Source organism: Schistocerca nitens, chromosome 4 (genome assembly GCF_023898315.1).
Source record: "Schistocerca nitens isolate TAMUIC-IGC-003100 chromosome 4, iqSchNite1.1, whole genome shotgun sequence".
Taxonomy (NCBI): domain Eukaryota; kingdom Metazoa; phylum Arthropoda; class Insecta; order Orthoptera; family Acrididae; genus Schistocerca; species Schistocerca nitens.
Window position 1 is genome coordinate 387,109,640 of NC_064617.1, and position 27,841 is coordinate 387,137,480.

The following is a 27,841-nucleotide window of genomic DNA, read 5'->3' on the forward strand; positions in this document are numbered from 1 at the left end:
GACACTGAATGTAACAGCAACACGAAATGTAGCGGGAAGAGGTAGAAGGCACTGTATTAAGACTCCTCTGAGCTTTCCAAGTGATTTATTGTTTCCAACTACAGTGCCGCATTCCCCTTGGTCTAGCGTCATCGGGTCCCGCAATGCTGACGACGCCACCTCAGCGACCCGTCAAGTGCTCTGCTAATGTGTCGGCCTCGTACGGCCGTGGTGATACGACGATGTCAGGGCTGCACTGGCAGCCAACTCGACAGCCTTCTCCCTGCCACCCACTGACAACTGCAAGGTGGCCTGTGTCATGTGTCCGTGCTGGCGTGGCTGGGTCGTGGTGACAACAAGCGTCCACAGTCCAGCAGCTGAATCTACAGCCCTCGCCCTGTATGTCTCTGGTGTGAGTTGGAAGCCAAGACGACTGCCTTGGTAGCGAGCCTTGGAGTGGCACACTGTTGGCTGGTTACGGACCTCACGTCGGCCGCAGAGGGTCGAACCAGCGACCCGCCGTGGTCTGGAACGCTGGCGCCCCATCTGCTCGTGTGTGTAGTCAGTGGTGTGTGACAACCCGCCATCCAGGAAAGCTGCCACACTTGAATTCTTTGTTAGTGAATTGGCTACTATTTATATGCAGCTGTGCGCTTCTGTTTTGCTAAACGCGCCGCTCCGCGTCATGTACTCATAATACTTAGGTTGACCAGTGGGCCCCTTCTGCCTGTGACTTGTGCCATGCAAACCACTGCATGTACTTTTTCTTGTGGTTCTACGCCCCTGTGGCCTCTATTTTACTTCGCAACTGCTGGTGAGCATAACTCACTGTAAACAGGCCCGCACCTGGCTGTAAATTGTGCGCTCAGAAATATTGCACCAAAACTGAATTTTCCTATCCAAAATGGTAGTGCTGCTACACTGGGGATGGCATACATGCAGTGACAAATACTCCCTTGCTCAGTATGCTGAGGGTCTCAGCAAGGTCTTTACAGACAGGCACTATCCCTCATACCTAGTATGCAAACAGATATCCCATGCCATTTTGCTTCACAATCCCAATTCTCCCACCACTCCCCTTCGTCGCCCAGCACCAACCCGGAGTGTAACAACTAAACCACATTCTTTGCCAGGGCTTTGATTACCTATCATTGTGCCCTGATCAGGGTCAGGGCCATCTGTGAAAGCAGCCATGTCAGTTAACCATCTCTGCTGCAATCATTACACAGCATTTTACACTCCTGGAAATGGAAAAAAGAACACATTGACACCGGTGTGTCAGACCCACCATACTTGCTCCGGACACTGCGAGAGGGCTGTACAAGCAATGATCACACGCACGGCACAGCGGACACACCAGGAACCGCGGTGTTGGCCGTCGAATGGCGCTAGCTGCGCAGCATTTGTGCACCGCCGCCGTCAGTGTCAGCCAGTTTGCCGTGGCATACGGAGCTCCATCGCAGTCTTTAACACTGGTAGCATGCCGTGACAGCGTGGACGTGAACCGTATGTGCAGTTGACGGACTTTGAGCGAGGGCGTATAGTGGGCATGCGGGAGGCCGGGTGGACGTACCGCCGAATTGCTCAACACGTGGGGCGTGAGGTCTCCACAGTACATCGATGTTGTCGCCAGTGGTCGGCGGAAGGTGCACGTGCCCGTCGACCTGGGACCGGACCGCAGCGACGCACGGATGCACGCCAAGACCGTAGGATCCTACGCAGTGCCGTAGGGGACCGCACCGCCACTTCCCAGCAAATTAGGGACACTGTTGCTCCTGGGGTATCGGCGAGGACCATTCGCAACCGTCTCCATGAAGCTGGGCTACGGTCCCGCACACCGTTAGGCCGTCTTCCGCTCACGCCCCAACATCGTGCAGCCCGCCTCCAGTGGTGTCGCGACAGGCGTGAATGGAGGGACGAATGGAGACGTGTCGTCTTCAGCGATGAGAGTCGCTTCTGCCTTGGTGCCAATGATGGTCGTATGCGTGTTTGGCGCCGTGCAGGTGAGCGCCACAATCAGGACTGCATACGACCGAGGCACACAGGGCCAACACCCGGCATCATGGTGTGGGGAGCGATCTCCTACACTGGCCGTACACCACTGGTGATCGTCGAGGGGACACTGAATAGTACACGGTACATCCAAACCGTCATCGAACCCATCGTTCTACCATTCCTAGACCGGCAAGGGAACTTGCTGTTCCAACAGGACAATGCACGTCCGCATGTATCCCGTGCCACCCAACGTGCTCTAGAAGGTGTAAGTCAACTACCCTGGCCAGCAAGATCTCCGGATCTGTCCCCCATTGAGCATGTTTGGGACTGGATGAAGCGTCGTCTCACGCGGTCTGCACGTCCAGCACGAACGCTGGTCCAACTGAGGTGCCAGGTGGAAATGGCATGGCAAGCCGTTCCACAGGACTACATCCAGCATCTCTACGATCGTCTCCATGGGAGAATAGCAGCCTGCATTGCTGCGAAAGGTGGATATACACTGTACTAGTGCCGACATTGTGCATGCTCTGTTGCCTGTGTCTATGTGCCTGTGGTTCTGTCAGTGTGATCATGTGATGTATCTGACCCCAGGAATGTGTCAATAAAGTTTCCCCTTCCTGGGACAATGAATTCACGGTGTTCTTATTTCAATTTCCAGGAGTGTATATTGATATGACTACTAATCAGCTACCACCAAACTGTGGCCAAAAGCAGAGTAGAGCACCCCGTGGCACAACATGCAGCTGAACACAACACACTTGATTTCAATGGCTGCCTCACTACCCAAGCCATCTGGATCCTTCCCTCCACCACCAGCTTTTCTGAACTGCGCAGATGGGAGTTATCCTTACAACACATTCTCCGCTCCCTTAATTATTCTGGCTTCAACCTACAATAACGTACTGTCACCACACCTTCCACCCAATAGTTTCCACTCCTTCTGTCCTTTCATCTCCTCCCCATTTTCATCTCTCACCCTATTTATTTGCAGCCCTCTGCCAATGCATCCACTCAGCTTTGCCCAGTCCTCTACTTTTTTTTCTTCTTTCCTCACATTACTGCCCCACAACCTCCTAATGCTGTGCCTGTTGGCAGTCTGGTCCCTGCTCACTCCACCGAATAGCATTCATCTCTCTCCCCATCAATACACTACTGTCCCTTCCCCTTCCCCTTCCCCTCCCCCTCCAGATTGCTGCCTGCTTCCCATGTGATGTTGCATTCTGGCCCAAGATTCTGGTGTTAATGGACGTGTGTGTGTGTGTGTGTGTGTGTGTGTGTGTGTGTGTGTGATGCAGTAGTGGCAGCTTAAAATTTTCCTTGGCAGCTGCACAATAGTATGCAATGTGATCTAGTAAGTGTGGTTCTCCAATTCTTGTTCAAAAACAGTGTTCAGGTAAGTAACACAGACATGGGAAAACAAATACTGCAGGCAATAAAATGAGTCTCGGAAATTTACACGGAAAGAAAAAATGCAAAATCTGAACTTCACTCACAACCATTTGTAAGCTAGGTCTCTTTTACAGTGACTGGCAACAGGTACACCAATCCTAAGACAAGTGCCTAAAGTTACTCCCTTTAGGTAGCCCACCACATTAAAAACCATACTTCAACATCATCAGACAAGCTTTAAGATCATCTGTAGGTAGTATAAGTTCGTGTTTATCATATTTTTCTTTCATAAGAAATATGTGGGATCAATTGGGAAACCTGTGAATCATTTCCATGGTTTATTATAAAACTATCATTTTACAATGGTATTCATAGCACCTCTGGGACGACCATACGAAAACTGCAAAACATATAGAAAACACACACATCAGTGGATAGACCATCTCTCCACGTTCTTAACTAAAATTGCAGGGCACCATTTGTGACATGGCAAATGTCAATACAATAGTTAAACTCTTGCCATATAAGCCCCAACAGGTCATGGTTGAAATCAGGAACCACATTAGTTATCTGACCTTGCAACTCTTCCAAATCAAGTAGCAGCAGACAGAGGAAGATATTATCTTTGACATACAAGGTGTGATTGGAAAATTTTAAGAATGAGCTTGTACAGTGGTGGTACTTACATGCTACTGTGATGCATCACCTTCAAAGTAATCCCCTTCTGACTGAACACACTGACTCCAATGGTCTTTCCACTTTTGGAAACATTCCTGGATTTTTTTTTTTTTTTTTTTTTCGTGAAGTATGTTAAGGATGCTCTCTGTATTTGCCTGGATGTTTTCAATCGAGTCAAATCGCTTCCCTTTCAATGAAAATTTCAGTTTAGGAAACAGGTAGAAGTCCACAGGGGCCAAATCAGGGGAATATGGCAGTTGTGGAACCACAGGAATTTTGAATTTGGTCAAAAATTCAACGATGGAGAAGGCACGATGAGCTGGAGCATTGTCATGGTGTAGCACCCAACTCCTGTCTTCCCACAATGCAGGCTTTTTCTTCTGCACCTTTTCATGCAAATGCTCAAGGACACATTTGTAGAATTCCTGGTTAATTGTCTGTCCTCCAGGGGTAAATTCATGATGCACAATACTGGTAGAATTGATTTTTGTCTTCATCTTCGACCAACTTTGCCATGCTTTTTTCGTTCGTAGTGAACCTGGAGTCTTCCACTGTGAAGACTGCACTTTGGTTTCAGTATCATATCCATATACTCATGATTCGTCACCTGTAATTACCCTATGTAACAAATCTGGGTCATTTTTAGTCCAATTAATCAGTTCTTGGCACCCCTCAAGTTGGTACTGTCTCTGGTCATTTGACAATTCTTTTGGAATGAATTTTGCAGATACTCGACACACATTCAGATCTTCAGATAAAATTGACTGAACTGCATAGAAACTTAAATTAAGTTCATCAGCCACCTCCCTAACTGTAATTCTATGATCAGAGCACACTAAGTCATGAACTTTCACAACATTTTCATTCATTTTTGAGGTGGAAGGACAGCTGGACCGTGGTTCATCTTCAAATGATTCGTGGCCATTTTTAAATCTGTTCAACCAGACAAAAATATTTGACTGGCTCATAAAATTTATCTCCAAAAGCCATTTTTAATAGTTCATAAGTCTCAGAAGCTGATTTCTCAGTTTTAAAACAAAATTTCACACAAACTCATTGCTCTGTTTTTACGTCAATTTTCACGCAGACAGAATCTGGCAACAAGCCCTAACAGACCCACACTCAACCAGCTGCCACAACAGACTGAATAAAGGAAACACAGTTTCCTGTCAGAGAGCATGTACCTGCCCAACAAACCAGTAAGCAGTTGTGGATCCATTCTTAAAACTTTCCAATCACACCTTGTAATCCCATATGAAGAAATCATTAAGTTAAAAACTGGGTTCATAGGGGCCACCAAAGAAGAGGAAAGTCATGATGGAAAGCATATCCAATCCAACACTGTCTTGCTGTAATAATGGCAAAAGCCATTGCTGCAGCATGTCCAGACACACAAAAACAGTCACAGTTCTCTCTGAAAAGAAGTGGTCTATAACCTTCTGAAGGGCACATGGCACAAAACACTTTAAATTTAGGTGAATTATGAATGTGTTCCACAATCCATGTGAATGTTCTGCACCAAAACCACACACGTTTTGACAGCTCACCTATCCAGGAGCACAAAATGTGGCTTCGTCACTTGAAACCAACTTCTGTTAATATCTGTCTTCCTTCAGTAGCCACTGCAAACGTCAGAATGAAGCTCTTTGTCCTGAGTATACAGCACATGTAACAGCTGGAGTTGGTATGGCTTTCCACACAGACGTTTGCATAGAATGCACCAGGCAGTTCACTGCAGTACCTGCAGTTCTCTGCTCACATGTGTTGTCAGTTGGATTGTGACAAATGAGGCCTGCACATGCTCCACCTTCTCTGCAGACCATCCCAGCCAGCCTGTTTTCTTCATACCACATAGCCAACCAGTCTCATGGAATATGTTGTGCTACCCATGAATTGTTTTTTCTGGTGGACTTTCATCTGATATCGTGTGAAATCGTCACTGAATTTAATGAATTCAGGGACATAAAATATATACATTGCTCCATTATATACCACTGCTCTCACATGCTTGCCCTGTAGTAGTGTGCTCTGCACCTACACCAGAGCATTTATTACAAATTGAAACTTGAGAGATGCTCTATCCACTGATTTGTGTCATTTTTCTGTATATCTTGTAGTTCTTGCACAGTCATCTTTTGAAACCCCAGAGGTACTTACAAATAACCTGTATAGTCCCCAAGCTGATTGTCGTAACACACTTCCCAATCAAATGTATGCTGAACATCTTGTGTGACTCCTAGGGAACATAATTTGAAGTTCACTAAAGGGTCAAATTTCTTATCTGTAGATGGATGTCAGATATGCAGCCAACTTCCAAGATAGTACACTCTAGGTGACATAATGCTACAACAGAATGGCCAGAAGTGTATACAGATGATGGACTAATTAGATATTGTGTCTCTCCTGGACAGAGAAATTTTTGGAAACACAAATTATAAATGTTCTTCTGTCAATCCAATGATAAATGTCAGATGCAAAATATAAAACTTAGCAATGAAGGAATGAGTAAAGAGATACTGTTGGAGTAAAACATTCCACCACCATTAGGTGTGAAGGTGTTAATGTGGAAGAGGTTACTCATAAAACTGAGTAAAACTCTGGAGTTCCTGGAGAAATTTCAAGCCATCTTTGTACATGCATGACTTATCATCTGGAAAAAATACTGTGGAGGTAACACACCTATAGCTGTGTAGATAGGGATGTAATGGGACCTCTAGAACCATTAGAGCAACTTCACACAAACTTGGTATGCATATGAGTTAGTAATTTGGATCATATCTTCATGATCTGAACTCAGGACCAGGACACCCTACTGTTATTCCTTCACAACCTCAACACCTTCTCTCCCACCCACTTTACCTGGTCCTCCTCAACCCAAGATGCCATTTTCCTGGACATTGATCTCCTCCTCAGTGATGGCTCCAAGCATGCCGATTCCCAAATTAAACCCACCGATCACCAACATTACCTGCATTTAAATAGCTGTCATCCCTTCTGCACCAAAAAGTATCTCCCATACGGCCAGGCCACCCAGGGATGGTGTATGCAGTGACAAGAATTCCCTCACCCTGTACGTTCCCCTTTCCTGCCCATTCCTTATCCCCCCCCACCTACCTCCTTGCCCCAAAGCCTCCGACCAATGCAGCACCTGTTGGCACACCTCCTTATAACCCTGCACACTCTTCCAGACGGTGGTCCTCTCTCCCCTCGCCACCACCCGTACTGTGCTATCCCTTCCCCTTCCCTACCTGCTACAGATTGCTGCTTCCATTCAACATGACACTTGCACTGCTTTGCATTCCAGTCCAAGTTGCTGCAGATGGAGGTCATGTATGCGTGAAGTGAGCTTGCTTCTGTGATAGAATGTGTGTGTGTTTCCTTTTCTGAAGAAGGGTTTGGACAAATAACTAATTGTGTAAAAGATGATGTGACTTACCAAACGAAAGCGCTGGCACGTCGATAGACACACAAACAAACACAAACATACACACAAAATTCAAGCTTTCGCAACAAACTGTTGCCTCATCAGGAAAGAGGGAAGGAGAGGGAAGGACAAAAGGATGTGGGTTTGAAGGGAGAGGGTAAGGAGTCATTCCAATCCCGGGAGCGGAAAGACTTACCTTAGGGGGAAAAAAGGACGGGTATACACCCGCGCGCACACACACACATATCCATCCACACATATACAGACACAAGCAGACATATTTAAAGATATATTTTTCCCATGTGGAATGTTTCCCTCTATTAATTCATATAATTGTGTAAAAGTCTTTTCATTGTGCCTGTCTGCAACTCAACCTGTCATCTTTTCCGTGAGCAGCAGTGTACTTTTTCCTTATATTGTTGGTATTCCAATCTGGAGTTTCCATTGTTTAATTTGGAAGATAAATAAATGAAATAAAAATACATTGTTTGTAGGACACCACAGGATGTGATTTTGACTCCATGGTTTTTAGGTTTGCTAGGCTGGTTGGTAACATTCCCCTTTTAAGTCAAAGTTTTAAATGATAAGGCTACATCCTAAATGGATTACAAACAATGGAAGGAGTATAAGATAACCACTCATCACATAGCTGAAGCATTGAGCAATTGACAGGCACAGAGGAAAAGGAGGAGTTATTACACACATTAAGACAGAATGCAAGTTCAGAAACATTGAGACAAGTAGATTTCATAGTGATCAGGACTAGAAGTGTGTGCTTGTGAATTAATGCTGAAAAATAGTTCACTTTTAATTCTAACTGTATATACATCCCCACTGGGAAATTTTGAACTATTTATGGGGAATCTGGATTCTTACTGTGCTATCTGATAGACAGTCTGTGGTGATTTTGATGTAGATTTTCTAAAGGACTGTGATAGGAAAAATTATCTGGAAACCTTACTTGGATCCTATAATTGGTCAAACAGATGGATAAAGACAGTAGGACACCAATTGATAATGTTTTCTTTGATGAAGCTCAAGGTAAGAAAATAACTTTTTACCCAGTAACAATTGCTCTCTCTGATCGTGATGCACAGTTAGTCAGGATAAATTACATAGTGCCTTATGCTATGGATACTCCTCAGTGGAAATCAGTTAGAATAACTGATGACTCTAGGAAAAATGTATTTAAGAATAGTTTACAGTAGATGACATGGAATGTAATTTGTAATGAACCAAATGCTAACATAAAATTTAATCTATTTCATGATAAATTCATATCATTATTTGAAAATAGATTTCTCGTCTTTTGGCAAGAACAAGTAGGAATCCTGCAGTAGTTGCACACATCAAAAAATACTCAAAATTGATAAGAAAGTTTATTAAAAAAACAAAGCACATGCACATAACATCAGAAATCAGTACTTCTGACAACAGACTTAAAGTAGTATGGAATATAGTGAAGTGATAGACAGGGTAATAAGCCACAGAACAGCACAACAGCACTACTGAACTGAATGGAAGGTCTATAAATGATGACTCACAGGTAGCAAATGCAGTTAATAATCATTTCTTAAATATAGTAGAAAGCATAGGGACAAACAATTCAATGGCAGAACCACAGCAGTATGTTGAAAAAGTAACTTTCATAAAATTCAATCATATGAATGTATCACCAAATTCTCTTCCTGAAATTACGAAAATTATACATTCTCTCAAAAATAAAAGCTCATCTGGTTTTGATGGTGTTTCCAATAGAGTACTAAAATTTGTTTCTGTATAATAATTCTGGTCTTATCTGAAATGTGGAATGAAACATTAACTCATGGCATTTTTGCATAGAGGCTGTACTATGCCTTTGTTAAACCAGTTTTTAAGAAAGGTGATAAGAGAGATGTCAATAATTACTGACCTGCTTCACTGCTGATATCATTCTCCAAAATTTTAGGGAAGGGGATGTATTCTAGAATAGTTTCTCACCTTAGCAACAATAGTGTCCTTAGCAAATCACAATTTGGGTTTCAGAAGGGTTACTCTACTGGGAATACCATTTATATGTTGACTCATCAGATTTTACAAGCATTAAATAATAAAATGGCACTAGGTTGGTATTTTCTGTGACCTCTCTAAGGCATTTGACTCTCTGAATCCCAGTATTCTTCTAGATAAATAACATTTTATGGGATGAATAGTATAGCCAACCAATGGTTATGTCATATCTAACCAAAAGAATAGAGAAAATTGTACATAGTAATGCAAGCAAAATAGTCCAGGGACGTAATTCTGACTGGGGAGAAATCGTGTATGGGGTCCCCCAAGGTTCAGTCTTAGGTCCACTACTGTTCCTCATGTATGTAAATGATCTTCTGTCTAGTATACAACAGTCAGAATTATTTCTATTATATTCATGAGATAATACTTGGATGAATAAAGATAGATAAATAAACTTTGTAAGGAGAGGAAGCAATACCACATGATTTGTGCCATCAGCCATGGTGTAGCAGTCTTTGCTGCCTGCTGACGTGCAACATGCAACACACTAGTTTGATTCTTGCCTTAGCTTTGATTTAACATTTCTGAATTCTGGAATTTTCTGAGACTGACTGACTTATCAATCAAAAGTTATTTGTTAGAAAACACTGTACGTGAAAACATAGGAGCATTCTGTACTGAGACAAACAATTCAGCTCTGTATGTCATTTTGTGTGTGGTCAATAAATGTGTGTTACTTACTGATGACTCTACTCTTGTAACTGGTTCTTGATTCCCGTTTCTGCTTGACAATATTTTTGCCATCTTTGGTCTAGATATTATATAAATTGCTAAGCTATGATTCATTGCTTTCAATTAGGGAACAAGAAAAAGTTTCTCTGTAAGCTTTTTAGGGTCAGCTTTAGAAACATTTTCAGTAGACCTTATATCCAAGAGTTTATCACAGGACAATGAATTTTCTTGAGTACTGGCACATGCAACTTTTTAAACTACTTTTTTTTCTTTATATCTTGTACTTATAATAGTATCACACTCATATATTGGCCAACTTAGCAGACTATTGGCTTATAGTCTGTTTGTCTTCCATAGGAACCCATTGACGTCTGGCGTAATGTGCGTAGTCATAATCTGTTGGGGCTTCTATATGAAGATCTGAAACGATGGAACTTTATGTTTCAAAACTATGTACAGTTGACACGATTATCTATACAAACCCAAGAAAGTGCCAAACCTATTCAAATGTTTGAAAGATCTGTTCAAAATAACAGGTGAGATTTAATGCAACAAAAGACAGAATAAAGATACATGGCCAACATCTGTGTTTATGAAACATACTGATTTTTGTAACCCTGCAGGTACTGTTTTGTAGAGATGGCACATCAACAGGGCCTTCTTGAAGATCCTGAATATGATGTTCTTTGTGAGGGTTATGACTGGATTAAGAGGAACATGGATATTCAGCTAGATCTGACAGGTTAGTATAGGTTAGTATATTGTAACATAAGCCAAGATCATGTGTGTATTTTAATTCTTTATTTATTTAATCATTCATTCCTCATCAGTTACCCCCATATATCTTAGAACCATTGGATTAGTGACTCAGTTGGCTTTGAGTCAGATTATTGATCATTGTTACTTCCTATTTTCCATTTGACTGATCAGTAATATGAAATTCTGTCTTTTTTATTCTCTTTTTGATGTAAAGTATCTGAAGAATATGTAGAAAAAAATGTTTATATGCTTTTCATTGTGCAGGCTTTCCTCCTATACAGAATGGCCCATTGGATAGAGTACATTGTCAGTTAGCCACCCTGCTAAGATATATGCCTGCTTGTGCCATCTGCCACTTCCGATTGGACCCACATAGTATTCCATTAAGCTTGGTGTGGGACATATTGAGCCAGAGGAGGAGTTCTGTTGTGTGTAGAGTCTTGCAGCTGTCTTAAGCACAATGTCCTGTGGAAGAGATGGTCATTTCTGTGTTCTAGAAAGAAGGGCAATACCCAAGTGGATTAAACAATGGTGTGAGACAGGTGATGTAACTAATGTGCAACATGAGGGACCTGAAATGACAGTCCGAATGCTGGAAAATATCCGAAGAGTTCATGCAGTTTTTCATTGAGGCTCACAGCGATCTGTCCATTGTCAGTCCTCAGAATTCCTCGCATGTCTTTGCAGAGGATCATGAAACAGATTTACAGTTTCATCCTTACAGTCTGTAGGTGGCAGTTATGGCTGGGAGATAAAGTGCATAGGCACAATGTCTGCACAACATTACTGGACAAAATTGACCAGGATGAGGCATTTATGACAGATCTTGTGAGTCTGATGAGGCAAACTTTCATTTGAATGGATTTGTTGGTAAACAAAACTTCTAATGTTACTCAGGCACAAGCCACAAGTCACTCACGAAAAGGGCCAGGGTTGTCCAAAGTTGTTATTTGCTGTGCTTTTGGTTGGTCCATTGGTATTGCTGGACCAGTTTTTATTTTTATTTATTTATATATGCTTAAAAGAAAAGATGACAGTGGAAATCCAGTGTCCGTTCTGAGAGGTATGCAGCCATTTTAATAATGTCTTCATTACTCAGCTTCAGGGACATTGCTATTTAAATGCATTTTGCATTTAGCAAGATGAGGCTGCATCCCATATTGCCTATAATTCAATGATTACACTGAGGCACCAGTTTCCACATTGATTACTCCCATGATTAGGTGATGTCCCATGGCTGGTAAGAGCACTTGATCTTTCAGCCACACATTTTTTTCTGTGGGTGTCATCTCAGGAAGAAAGTTTTTTTTTGTGACCATTCCACAATACTGATGACATGAAGGCTGCAGTCCAGGAAGAGAAAGAGACCATTCCTTAAGAAATGATTGAGAACATAATGGAGAACTTCTGTGAACATCTTCAGCAATGCATTGGCAATGTTGGAAACCATTTGAGTGATGGACTTCTCAAGAAATAAAGTTGTGTTTGGCTTTTTAGTAATGGCAGTGTGTGTTGAACAATTATTTGTCAGTTATATTGTTGTAAATATATGAGGTCTGTTCAAAAAAATTCTGGAACTTTGTCCACAAAACTTTTCTATGCTTACATTATACTTATTGTGCATGTTCTCTTTCGAAATACTCTCCACCACAATTGATAAACCTCACTGAACACCATTTCCACTTCTGCATGCAGTCTTGGTATGCCTCTTGCTGGATCACACGAAGCACCACCTGTGAATTTTCTTTTATCTCATCTATTGTTGCAAATCTTCATCCTCTCAACGGGATTTTAAACAATGGAAATAAAAAAAAGTCCACAGGGGCCGGGTCTGGAGAGTATGGAGGCTAAGGCATCACAGTGATTTCACTCATCAGTGGGGATGAATATGCAGGTGCATTATCATGATGCACGAGCCATGGAATGTCTCGCCACATTTGAAGCCATTTCCTTCTCACATTTTTTTTGCAAGTGTTGCAACATGTCCCGATCATACCATCAGTTAACGGTGTGCCCCTGTGACATGAATTGATGATGAACTAATCCTTCAAAGTCAAAGAAAACTATCACCAAGGTTTGACATTTTACCTGACCTGACAAGCTCTTTTTGGTCTTGGAGAACCTTTTCTGACCCATTGTGAAGATTGAACCTTGGTCTCAGCATCATAACAGTAGACCCATGTCTCATCACCAGTTATGATTATCTTAAAGAACATCTCATTCTCATTTGTGAGATCCAAAAGCTCTTCACAGATTGTAAGGAAAAGGTCTTTCTAATCTTGACTCATGAGCCATGAGACAAACTTGGCAGCAGCACAATGCATTCCCAAATGCTGTGTCAGGATTTCACGACATGATCCAACTGCACTGTTACATTATTCTGCAATCTCTCAGACAGTTTTTAATTTTATTGATGTTCCTGACAGAGTGTCATTGGTAGATGTCCTGAATGAGGGTCATCTTCAATTTCCATCTGGCTATTTGTAAACCAAGTGAACAATTCGTAACACCAAGTACCACATAACCACTTATCACCATAGACTTCCTGCATCATTTGGTGTATCTCTGTACAGGTTTTCTTGAGTTTCACACATAAGTTAATGCAGATATGTTGCTCCTCTAACTCTGCGTTCGCAAACTGGGTGACACGACATTCTGCTCAATATATCAATGAACAATAACTAACAGACATACAACAGTGAAACTTCTGGCACTTACACATTAAACATAGGCGTGTGCAGGGATGCCAACTGCATTTCGCTCCAACACACGATTGGCGTGAAATTATGAATGTTCCAGAATTTTTTGAACTGACCTCATATACTAAGCCTCATAATAACCAAATGCAAATGTACTACTTTCCATGGTGCTCCCTATAGTACAATGAATTAACATAAAAGTTCCATAGCTATGTAACAGTAGCAGTATATAAAATATATGTATAGAACTTTCACTGGAGTTCACAGCTTTGTATTGAATATATTAGCAAGTTTAGTATACTGTATTTTGATTCACTTAAGAAATTGGTCATTATGTTTAGGGAGAAGCCGCTATTAGTTTTGATGGGGTTTTGGAATTTGATTGAAAGGGAGAGCAAGGGCTGGGGGAAAGTAATGAAAATGGAAGCTGCCTGATTGTAATTTTCACAGAGCACAATTTAATCATTGTTAATATCTGGTTTAAGAACCAAGAAAAAAGGCTGAGAATGTGGAAAAATCTGGAGACACAAGAAGGCTTCAGTTGAATCATATAGTGGTAAGGCAGATATGTAGAACATACCTTTTAAACTGAAAAATATTTCCAGGAACAGATCTGGAATCTGACTGTAATTTATTAGTTATGAAATGGAGAGTAAATCTGAAGACTTCGCAAAAAGAGAGATGACATAATGAAGGTGCAAATAGACATATAGGCAAGGCTCAGTAGGAATTCTTGAATAACTCGTGAGATATTAAATTTAAATAATGGAAAGTAAGACTTTCGTGAAAGCTCATGGTGGAACAGTCTTTTCATTGAGCCTGTATGCAACTCATCATAGATATTAAATTTAATTGATGAAAGGAGACAATATAAAAATTCACCAAATTAACCAGGGGAAAAAATGCGATTGACAGAAAGTGCTAAATAGTAAAGCTGGAATGCGTACAGGAGAAATGATAAGCTGTAGAAGCATTAATACCTATAGGAAAAATATATATACTGTGTATAGCAAAATTAAAGAAACTTTTGGAGATTGCTCCTTGATGGAGTCTTTGAAGGAAGAAAAAGACCATAAATGTAAAGTAAAAGACAAATCATGGACCAACAATGCACTTGTATGTTGGTAGAGAAGTGAAGGAGTGGAACAAATTACCAGCAGTTATCCACAGACAGTGATCTCTGGAGATCACTGCCCACAGATCATTCCTAGAAAGTGCCAAGAAAGATTCATACCTGGACCAACAGTGGCAAAACACCAAAGATTATGGACAAAAGGAAAGGAAAGGAAAGGAAAGGGTAAAAGATAAGAGAATGGTAAGGGATACAATGTTATATGTACTAATGTAATTATGTGATGTAAAAATGATATCCTTACTACCTTGGCAATAGACATATTTGTGAGCAAATAAAAATTATCTAGTTACTTGTCTTACCGAAAGTGAGACAGCAGTATGAACATGAAGAGCTCAGTTAAGAAATAAGGGAAGGGTAGCAGACGGAAGGCTATCTAAGGGGAAGAAACTTGAAGATAATATTATGGTGAACAGAAAGTGGATAAAGATCAGATGAGGGACTTTGTGCAGCAAGATATTAAATTTAAATAATGGAAAGTTTGGTAGAAAGCTCACTGCAGAACAGTCTTTTCATTGTACAACTTGTACCGAAACGGAACAGCAGTTTTAAGAGTTGAGGGGCACGGAAGGGAGGCAGTGGTTGAAAAGAGAGTGAGGCAGGGTTGTAGCCTATCCCCGATGTTATTGAGTATGTACAATGAACAAGCAGTAATGGAAATCAAACAAAAGGACATGCACAAAAATTTGTGGAAAGAATGCAGGTACGCATGGGCGTTCTCATATCCACACGTTGCCTCATTGCGCAAGCAGACAGTTATGAATCCCCTTCTTTGCTTGGGAGCTTGTGTTGCGGTATTGTGATGAGAAGGTGACATTTGACGAAAATGCAAAAACCACCGTAGGTAAAGAAGTATACAAACTACAGAGGTACAAGAAATACAAAGTGATCACGTTTTATTACAAATTTCAGGAACCGCTCACAATGAGATTTTAGATTTTCTGCTTGGGAAACTGCAGTGATAAGCCTGGCAATAACATTTTGTTAGTTAGCAACTTGCGACTTATATACGCGTTTGAATTACTCATTCCTCATTTCAAAACAAAGCATTTCCATCTGTATCAAATTTGTAACTTTTAATGTGAAATAATTGTAATTTATTATTTTTTAACGTACAAAATGCCCAAACTTCGCATCTATAATTACTGTTCTCATGCATAATTATGACTCATTCCATATCCATGCAATTCTCGTGCATACTGGATCACCGGAACACGAATAAATAAATAAATGCGATTACTCCTGGAACTGAGAAATACTTAAGGTAGGTTCTTAATCGTCACGTGAAGGTTAATTTACTTTCAATGTGTCATTTGTATTTATCAAACATGATGTAGATTAACATCCTTGGACTCGACAAATTTAGGAATTTCATAGAAGCCAGAATACACTAGAACGGAGATTACGTTTATCTGTTTCGTATTTTTCCATCATCAGTGTGCTTCATTTCTGGTTTTAGTAAATTGTTGAGGAGCTCACAATCAGATGTCTTGCTCTTCAATTGTGCTTTTAAGTCGCCATAGCACGAATATTCGTCCAAAGTTTTTATATTCACTTTTTGTAAATTTTTGGCTTGTTCTTCTCAGTTTTCCTACTCGAATCTTATGGTGGCTTATTCTTTACGGAAATGTGATCGGAAACTTTCTAATACTTGACGCTCAGCGCAACACAACTTCAGAAGCGGCACTCCACACGACTTCTTTCAGTGTCTGTAATCATCTATAAGTTTAAGAATCAGAGTTTTTACTGTACTAAAGCATACAGCGTTAAATCACAAGATTTAATTTACAGGAGACTCGTCAATACTGCAATTACAATTTATGTGTATTACAGAAACAATAATTATTAATTTGTAATTTACAGAGTCTGTGTGTAGTCTAACAACAGTATTACTGTAAAAAGAGAGAATAATTATTACAGTCATTTATTAGACAAAACTTCTAAGCTTAATTAACAAAACAATCAGCCACTTGCTTTCTTGCCCAAATTGTCATGTTGTCATTAAGAAATTCCTCTAAGGAGTAATAACATTTCTGTACTAGCAATTGTAGTTTTTGCTTTAGTTGCCCCATCTCCATGCGGGGATTTTTTTTTCCTTTTTTATAATGTTGTAAATTTTCATGCCTATGTATTGTGGGGTTTGCGGTAACAGATTTAATCTATGAGTGAGTAGCATGAAATTCTCCTTGTTCCTAGTACCATATTGATGTTTAAAGTTATCGCCTATGAATAATTTCGGGTTACTGTATACAAAAATAATCAGTTCATAAATGTACAAACATGGAGCACTTAATTTCTTAACAGTGGGCGACTAAAAATTTAACACTGTCTGCTTCTTTCAGTTCTTGCCTTCAAAAAGGACAGAAGTATCATCAGCGAATAAAAGTGAGTGTGAAATTATGTTCAGGTGTAGATGATTTAAAAACAAAATTGGACCCAGAATTGAGCGCGCTTCCTTTGGATTAAACATTGTTGCCATAAAACACTTTACAGCATAACTTCAACATTACACAACCAAACACATAAGGGTCCCAGCTACTTGTGAGCTGCTAAATAGCCCAAACATTCTCACCAAAGGCGGGTAGCAATGCCCCTTATGCACGACCTCCATTTCCAGGAAATAACGCATACAGAAAAGCGCATATCTAGTTGCGTTATTGGAAATTTATGCGCAAAGGTGAACACAAAAAGGCATCCTATGGACTCAACTTGACGGTAGCCAATAATATAAATATAATAAATGTCGTGTTTGACGGACTTTGTCTGAGACCAATAAAGTATATTTTTTTTAATTCCTGCACGTAGTGAATATTTAACAGAACAGACGCCAGGATATTGGGCCAGCAACCTGTACCCGAAAGTAAAAAGGTACGTTTGCTGTCAGTAATCTAGTGTTCGGTGAAGTTAAGATGAAGATTCCAGGAGAAGACTCTTTTGCTCTTTAAAAATTGTAGTGAAGAATGTTATTGTCTGTCCTGCATTATGCCCAGGAAACCAGAATTACCGTGTACATATCACAACAACCACAATATATATCATACCTGCGATCATCTGTCATGAAATGGATGTTTCCTTTTACGGTACCTGGAAGACGTTGAGCTACACCGCTCTCTGGAAAATGTCGTATTCGGCTCCCTCGGACATGCGTACTGTGTGGCGATTTGAAACTTATTACTTGCGCCAATAGACACCGCCTGCAATTATTCTCTCTCTTTCTTTTAAAACATGTTACTGAATTCTTTAAAGGGTACGGTAGCAGGCTGTAATGTGAATAATGAAAAAGAATAGGAATATTTAAGATAACTTACAATGTGTTCTACCCTATGTGATCAAAAGTATCACTACACCCCCCAAAACACACGTTCTTCATATTAGGAGCATTGTGCTGCCACCTACTGCCAGGTACTCCATATCAGCGATCTAAGTAGTCATTAGACATCTTGAGAGAGCAGAATGGGGTGATCCACGGAAATCACGGACTTCGAACGTGGTCAGGTGGATGGGTATCTCTTGTGTCATACGTTTGTACGCGAGATTTCCTCACTCCTATACATCCCTAGATCGACTGTTTCCGATGTGATAGTGAAGTGGAAACGTGAACGGACACGTATAGCACAAAAGCGTACAGGCCGACCTCGTCTGTTGACTGACAGAGACGGCCAACAGTTGCAGAGTGTCGTAATATGTAATAGGCAGACATCTATCCACACCATCACACAGGAATCCTAAACTGCATCAGGGTCCACTGCAAGTACTATGTCAGGGGGGAGGTGAGAAAACTTGGATTTGATGGTCGAGAGGCTACTCATTAGCCACATATTACGCCGGTAAATGCCAACCGACGCCTCGCTTGGTGTTGTAAGGAGCGTAAACATTGGACGATTGAATACTGGAAAAATGTTGTGTGGAGTGACGAATCATGGTACACAATGTGGCGATCCGATGGCAGGGTATGGGTATGGCAAATGCTCGGTGAACGTCATCTGCCAGCGTGTGTAGCGCCAGTAGTAAAATTCGGAGGTGCCCGCGTTATGGTGTAGTCGTGTTTTTCATGGAGGGGGCTTGCACCCCTTGTTGTTTTGCGTGGTACCATCACAGCACAGGCCTACATTGATGTTTTAAGCACCTTCTTGCTTCCCGCTGTTGAAGAGCAATTCAGGGATGGCGATTTCATCTTTGAACACGATCGAGCACCTGTTCATAATGCACGGCCTGTGACTGAGTGGTTACACGACAATAACATCCCTGTAATAGACTGGCCTTCATAGAATCCTGACCCCTGAATCCTACAGAACACCTTTGGGATGTTTTCGAACGCCGACTTCGTGCCAGGCTTCACCGACCGACATGGATACCTCCCTCAGTGCAGCACTCCGTGAAGAATAGGCTGCCATTCCCCAAGAAACCTTCCAGCACCTGATTGAATGTATGCCTGCGAGAGTGGAAGCTGTCATCAAGGCTAAGAGTGGACCAACACCATACTGAATTCCAGCATTACTGATGGTGGACGTCACGAACTTTTAAGTCATTTTCAGTCAGGTGTCCGCATACTTTTGATCACGTAGTGTATTTTCCAGTCAGTTATAAATGTTTCGTTACAAACGCAAATAGTCTTTCTGTATTTTGTCGCCTTTTTTTTTTTATTTCATCATTCATTACCGAAAAACGCAGTAAGGGCATCCACAACGGATCTCTCAGTTATATTTCAGAAAAGAAAAATTAACTCCAGAACATTGTTACGTATTTAAAGCACAGATCGTCTAATTATAGTAATACCGCTGCAGCACAGTCTAACATATACAGTCATGACACTCACTCCTCTGAAAATTGTTACCGGCTGACAGTTGTGCGACACTAGCACCCCAAGCGGCGAGAAAGCAGCCGTAAAATTAAAGTTTGTTTTTAATTTATTTTTCTAGTTTATTAGCGAAACGGTTATTACACTTTTGCGTTCCAAGTATTAGTAAATTATCAAGAAACATGAATGTTCACGAAATATATATAAAAACATATGAAAAGAATATATTTCTTTTGTTGTGTTCTTATTATGACATGTACTTTTTTTCTCACTTAACTACCTTGTAAGGAGCTGAATGTTTCGCACAGTCATACACTTCACTCGGCTTTCTAATACATAAATAGTTTTGCAAATGTAATTACTTTTGTTTCAAAAGCGAATGTGTTGAAGATTCTTGCCGTTTGTGGCTCAGATGCAGCAAGAACTGTGGACGTGGTTCCTTCTGTATTGGGAAACAGTTTTATTGCTTTCGTTCTTTTGTTAAGCGACTGTGTGGTTTTTTCCTTCAGCTGATGTGGTAGCGTATCTGCTACGTTAAATACCACACTATTTCCTACATTTCACATTCACTGATTTGATTAGAAGTGTAGTGAAGAAAACGTCACGTTTTTGACTAGATATAGGATACCTTTCAGCAAAAGGTCAGGTCTTCTGCTGTTTACTGTCTTTTTTTTTCCCTTAAAGAACACGATATTCTCCAGTAAAATAAATCTGTAGGTTACGAAAAAATCGCAAATAAGATATTCTGTAATGTAGGTGTTCTCATCACCTAGGGTCGTTAGGAAATGCCGACTTCGCCGACTGTGCACACATCCCCAGGAGTCGGGGTGCACTGTTGGCCACCGCTAAGTGACCACTTGGCCATCAGCTGCCGGGTCACGCACAGACGTCCCTTTGGATCCCGCAAGCATGAGACGGTGGCATCCATTTCATACTTTACACCTGAGGAATTCCTCAAAATACATGTTCACCTAGGCAACATTGCTGGCGCAGTAACGCGTAGTTGCAGTGCGGGTCCAGCGCCGAGAGATGTTTGCGTAGCAGCTAAAAAGTCCTCAGTGTTATACCGATGCCACATGTCTATGTACATAACAGCCAAGTCCCCCTATAACAATCTCTTGCAGTGCTTCCCAGAATAACACAGGTTGCATTCTTCCTAGCAATCCTAATGGGACAGCCTGTTCGTCACTGAATTTAACCGTGAAACTGCTGATGCTGCTGGTGTGGGAGCGTTGTCCGCCATTTTTTTCTGCAGACAAGACTTTCAGTGGCAAAAAACTATTTTTTACAGATCGCCATATTGCACTCACAGTTAAACCCTGCAAAAGTGGCATACAGATCGTCAAATATGGAAAGACTCATACTCAACTACACTGCTCTGCCACTGAGGATGGAAGCTTCAGTATTCGAGCGTGAAGCCGATCTCGTACTTGTCAATATATCGCCGCATGTTGTGTCGATGTAGTAAACATACAATTCCTATCCTGCGCCATACAAAATCGCCCCTTTTGCATCATTCATATTGCTATTGTTCTCCAGACACTCATACATATGCCACGAAGACAGACAGCACCATATATACTCCTCACAGCACTAGATATTCCCCTGCAGCTGATGGTCACAAGTCACCTGCTTCCAACGCATGACCACAGTGACCTCAGTGGACCAAAGTCACTCTCAGTACTGTTGTACAAAGATGGGCTCGTTTCTACACCAATCTCCAGACTCTGGGGATTACAAGAACACATGTATTTTCACACGTGGTTTGCCAGAATATAAAATCGTTTCGCAATACGTCTCAATATCAAGCACATGGGAATATCGTTTGCATAGAAGTATCGATCTTGCAATATAATTCCTAAGATATAGACGGGAAATTATTTCTCTAGAAACCCAAACTTTACCTAGGTGTAACATGCTGTAAACCACTGAGTAACTAGAAACCAATCCCGACCGTGAAGACTTATATGTGAAAAATCGAAAAAATAGAGGAAACTGATATTTCCATTCGCGAATACTGATGTTGGTGATGTAATAGACACAATCGATGTTCTCTCAACTAAATAAAGACAGGAAATGTGAAGAAGTAGTCGGTTGGTCAATTTACATGGGAGGGAATAATGGTCCAGCACAAACACATGTCCATATTGAATCTTCTCAGTTTTCCACATGATCACTACAGCTGTCCAACACATACTAAGTGTTACTTCGCTATTCGACCGTCTAGAGGACGACACGGTTAAGTCATTTATGTTCCTGCATCCCAGCAGGCCTCTCCATTCGGACAGCTCCTACCGTTAGCCGAAAACATGGATCATTCGCGCCACAGGCCTCTGCCGGCGCGCCACGCAGACCTAGACAGAACCGGGCTAGGAATATTTGATCGCTACACTTAGTTAAATGTTATGATTGTGGTCTCAGTTTGAACGACATCCTACAATGAGCGAAGTATAGGAAATACACCCTGCTGACGGCTGTGGCTCTGGAAATAGAAATATCTGTAACGTTCTTGTGACTTGATATACTCTTCCCATTGCTAATACCATATTTCACATCAAATTCATACCTTCCTTACGACTGGACATAGTCATTTCCTTTGCACATGTTGGAACACAAAGACATACTTTATAAGCCTGATGCTCAAGACGAACCTATCACGCACCTCCTACTACTGAGTATAATACTCAGCCAATAACCAATTGCTGGTGATACAAAATAATACTGAGAGAAAATCAGCATTGGGCGGACATGTTTCTTAAGTTTTTCTTGCGAGTGGTATTACTCTGTCTTAGAAAGAGAGACTTAATCGTCTTACAAACCGCCAGATGTTGAAAAACACGACCATATTACTATCACAAGCAGTCATGGCTCTACTGGTGGATCCAAGTATCCATGTTGAAAATTATATTGGCTTTATAAGTCGAGGTATGGCATTACCCGCAAATGAAGTGGCTTTTACCAGACAAATAACGCGACACAGTATCGACAGTGATCGCTGGAATGTGTATTATCAGACAAGCAGTTTGGTTATGCATAGCCGATGATCCACTCTCGTGATAAAATCACTGAATTTAGAAAGTGATTCGGCTAAGGAACGTGTTATGAAACCGCTATTTTCAACTCTCTTATGCTACGGCTAGATATTTCTCCAGTATTTGTAACGTATTCTGTCTCAATACCATGTCAGAGGTTCTGTGATATATCCACTGGATTATAGGACTGAGCGAGGTGGCGCAGTGGTTAGCACACTGGACTCGCATTCGGGAGGACGACGGTTCAATCCCGTCTCCGGCCATCCTGATTTAGGTTTTCCGTGATTTCCCTAAATCCTTTCAGGAAAATGCCGGGATGGTTCCTTTGAAAGGGCACGGCCGATTTCCTTCCCCGTCCTTCCCTAACCCGAGCTTGCGCTCCGTCTCTAATGGCCTCGTTGTCGACGGGACGTTAAACACTAATCTCCTCCTCCTCCTCTGGATTATAGGCAGTGGTTGAATGAGAAGGATCACAATTAGTAGATGGTGTTGGCAGCTGTACTACATTTACAAGCAGTTTTACAACACGGAACGAGAGGTTATGTCATAATCGCATGGGTAGAAATGACATATAAAATCAGTAGAATTGCGAAATATGTTGGAAAATGCGTTTAAATCGAGGGAAAATACACCAAAATGCGGGGAAATTGAGGATGTACTTGCGTGTCTTCTGGTTGGTGCGAAAGAATTCTTCTATTTGGCAATGAGTATGTGACAAAGACGAATATGAGGAAATGTCGACATGGAAGCATCGGGAACCAGGAAAACTGTCATTTTTTCCGTCGAGGCAGCATTCTACTGTATGTCTGTTGAGGTAATAGTGATACACACGAGTTGACTGCTGTCTTTGATGCTTTCCAAGAAAAACAGAGAACCATCTGCCTCTAAACTTACTTGCATCTGTGTTAAAGTATAACAGAGAGTGGACAGAATTGTCGGTTGAGATGGAGTTGTAACGAGGTACGACTTAATGGTAGACTGACTGATAATGCAGTCTAGAGACAGGGGAGGGACATGTTGGTGCAGGTCATTTGATCATTTTTTTCCGCTGTTCTCTCAGTTGTGTGACATGGCCTGCATTCGGCTCGTATATAACTGTGTGTTCTGTATTTCACCCAGAACAGTGTCTGCTTGCGATCGTTAACAGTAAACCTACCAGTCATCAGAGGACTTCCATCTCATGTGTGATGAAATGTGACACATTCCTCTAAACGAACGAACATTTATCCAATGTACTCCATTCCCTTGTCGCATCTTGGGTATAAAATTGAGACTTCAGTTTCATAACTAAGTTAGCGATAGGTGTTTGTGAGACACTGCAATCCCCATGTGTACATCTGCTTGGCAGTTGTCCTGTTTACAGAGTTAGTGGCGGCATGATGTGTAATTTCACATGTCGGAGACCGCTGTTATGCGTTTATCTGTTTCATTGTAAGAGATATTCTCCATTACTAACGATCATTTTATATAGGACTGATGTGAGCATAGTATAATTTCTTAACCTTGATCGGATGTGAACAGTGGACTCGATACATCTTTGGAAAGCTACATTGTGCATGTATCACACAGAATCGATATTTTAAAGGAGTTTTTTCATTTTACAGTTTGTTACCCAAGTTTATCATAGAGAAACCTGCAGGAAGGAGGGATGTATGTCATGTGCTGGAAAAATATTTCTTACATTGGAGTGTTAACAGTGCTGCATTCTACATGACTGATAGGACAGAAACTGAAGCTATCTAACATTATAGTCTGTTTTAAGTGGAGAACTGTGTAGCCTTAGGAGTACGTGTGTTTATGTTCTCTCTTACCAATACCTGCCGCGTACTGATCCCAGACACTAGAACAATACTTCAAAATTGATAGCATAGTTGATTTATGCAAAATGCTTCGAACTCCATCCATCTGGAGCTCCATCATGCCTAAAAATCACCCATTTCTTGTTCTTCTTAGCCGTCTGCTATTACATCACAGCACTTTCGACTCTGCTACTACACACCGATAAGGGGTGATAACCTCCTCGATATGAGTGCATCTGGAGAAATCTTGTGCACTTGGATGGGCGAGGATGCGGCAAGCTGCATTCATTTACAAGACATGGAATGTAGCAGTCTACTTCTGGTCAGCTGCAGATTAAATTGGTAATGGTGCTGCAGAGTGGGTTGGTCAAAGACAGTGCGAGGGGGTCTTTCAGTCTCTAATTTTATCCTAAGACTGTGAGAATGCTCTGTGACTTCCATCCACATAGAGATAGAACGTAAATTAAGCACTATGTTCGAGGTGCTAGAGATATGTGGAGCATTGTCTGGTATACTTTGATGATGTATGTGTCCAAGAATTAACAATGAATTGATTTCACAGTGATACTCGCAAAGTAGAGAAGAGGCGGTTTAGCTGTGATACTGAAGTTGGGAAACGTGCTGTCGCATCATTGGTTGGTGTTGAAATTACTGTAAAATTGCTAAAATTGTTTGGACTATCAACTGTGATGCTTATTATTACAGCACATCGATGGCATCTTTTCCATCCCATCCGTCCACTGGTACACTGTTGATTACCTCATGATTGGCTGACATTGCTTGTTTGATTTGGAGAAAGAGTTTTGGTGGAGCGGGCAACACCTTCTGGGGGAGTGGCTAGTACATGATTGCAATATGAGGAATCAGTCAAAATGGAACGCAGAGCCATCAACTATTCTGTCACTGTGACAGTTGAGTGTAAATGTAGAGGTGATCAATCACCTTGGGACAGCAGTTTGGAAACTCTCCACAACGCCACTAAACCCATCCAGTTTCCTTATGTTGTAACTGTCTTTTATTTAAAATCATCCAGTGTGTGTGGTGTATTATGGTAGCAGCAGTAACAACATGACTTATACCAAGCGACATCTAGTTTTCTGTGGGAAGCAATGGATCAGAACATGTGAATGTCAGTTTAGAAACTGACAGACCTCAAAGTCATGGTGGAAAAAACAAAATATATGGCAGTGTACAATGAGTGTTACAGCAGATAAAAAACAATGTTTCAAACAATGACACAGGGACGGTATCTTTGACTTATAGTATAGTCTGTGGGATATGGTCATCCTCCTACAGTACAGGTGATGCAACTTTACACTGATACGTGCAATGGATCAGTAGCTGTATACTAACAGGAGTGTCACATGTGTTCGATGCCAGCACGCAGAAGGTATTTGTTTTCGATATATGGGAGGAGAGAGATGTGGTAAAAATCTTACTGAGTTTTCTGTCGGGTGAAGTTAGTGGAGCTTTTATAGTTCGTAATTTTTCTCTATTGGATGGAACAGAATACCGAAGATAGCCTGTTGGGCTGATAGGCGTGAATGGACCCTGAGGGACGTGGACATGTAGTACCTGTTTGTAATTTGGGTGTGCACCACAATGCAGTTGCAAAATCCTCATCCTACCCCCAGTTCCCATACTGTCTTTTAAACTACCTCGTGTTGCAGGAGCAAGCTTCGTTTGGCACTGACCTTACACTTCGTACATTGTTGGCTGAGCTACGATATTTTCCCATTTCCACCGAATGGTCAAAACATGGTCCTGTCGCACTAACTCAGGTCACTCTCTCTCTATATGGGTTGCAGAAGTTGGTAGATACAGCTCTCTCCAACTTCTGCTCAGTTCCTACTTAAACTGAAACAATCACATGCACAAAACTGCAGAAATGGCAGCATTGACAAGATGCTTTTTCTTTTTGCATAGAATGAAGCTTTTCAATGTACTCCAAAGATACTTTTCTTGCACTACTATCAACTAAATGTACCAAACATATTTCAAATTAACTTTATCATATGGAATGGATTTTATATATATACATATATATACATACACGACTATATCGTCGTGAAATTTCAACATTCCAGGTGCAATACTAGTCGAGAAAATATCATTATTTGCTACTTTCCTATCCTCTCTCGTAATACTGCAGCTGCTACTGCTAATAGTAATAATAATAGAGGAAATGGTACAAATATGGAATTTCGTTCATAAATTTCTCAGTTTTTCACATTAAGCAAACAAAATATCTGTAGCACATACTTTGAGATATGTTTTAATTCTTACCATATTTTTGAAAACATACTACATTAGGAACTTTTCTAAATTACGCGTAGTACAAGGTTTGACATTTGTGACACTTCAGATTATTGGGTACAAATATGAAATACTCCATTCCTTTCAAGTTTGTTATATTGAAAACATTATAAAACATAATAACACAATAGGAAAACAAACAAAATATTCCATTTTCAGTTATTAAATTCCTTATTCTTGGTAATTTCACTTGCAGAAGTGACACACATATCGTCCTCTACAGTAACGTCCACATTCAACTTGCGCCCACATTTCGCACATTAGACTGATTACCCATTCTTCCCCTGCCTCGTTCTGCGAAAATTTACCTGAGGAAAAAAGGCAATTGCCGTCTTCATTACTGGATACACGTCGTCCAGAACACTGCTAAGGCTGGACGAATCATCTCTCTCACTAAAAATGGTTCAAATCGTTCTAAGCATTATGGGACTTAGCATCTGAGGTCGTCAGTCCCCTAAACTTAGAACTACTTAGACCTAACTAACCTAAGGACATCACACACATCCATGCCATGCCCGAGGCAGGATTCGAACCTGCGACCGTAGCAGCCGCGTGGTTCCAGAGTGAAGTGCCTAGAACCGCACGGCCTCACACAAAAAACAGCGCCCTCAGAAGCAGATGTTTCTTTGTTCATAGACGTTGGTGGCCTCTGCTTCTTTGTCTCTGGTTTGCTTGTTGCTGGCGTCGATACTTCAAGAGATCTCTTGTATGGGGAAAAGATTAGGACTGCTGACGGACCTGCTTTTCTTCCTTTCATTCCTGGCCTCTTCTTTATTTGCACAATAGGTGAGATTTGCCAAGCTGTAATTACAGATGTCACAGCAGATGTTCCTCAATCGACTTCAACATTCGCCTTTCCACTTTCAGATGCCACAGCTCCTGCAGATGGTTCATTGACTGGATCATTAGGTAAATCCGTAATTATTCCTTTATTGCTGGCAATGAAGTCTGCATCCATGAAAATATGAGGGTTTAAGGGGTATATTCCTGAGGCCGTAAACCCATTGACTACTCTCTCTCCTGTCTGGCACTTGCGGTAGATTTCCCATTCAGCTCGGTGATGTCCATGTTTGTTACTGGACCTGCATTTTTCCTCATCCATATATGTACCAGGTCA

At 41.2% G+C, this 27,841-nt stretch overlaps 1 protein-coding gene across 5 annotated transcripts in view; it reads left to right on the forward strand.

Moving 5' to 3' along the window:
- The window catches only part of LOC126251554 (thymidine kinase 2, mitochondrial-like), a 191,843-nt gene that overhangs the window by 153,044 nt on the left and 10,958 nt on the right, over window positions 1-27,841 (forward strand). For all 5 annotated transcript variants that reach the window (XM_049952071.1, XM_049952067.1, XM_049952069.1 and 2 more), the window contains 2 exons: window positions 10,547-10,725; window positions 10,813-10,931. In XM_049952071.1, coding sequence (XP_049808028.1) covers window positions 10,547-10,725; window positions 10,813-10,931 — 298 coding nt within the window. The remainder of the gene's footprint in view (window positions 1-10,546; window positions 10,726-10,812; window positions 10,932-27,841) is intronic.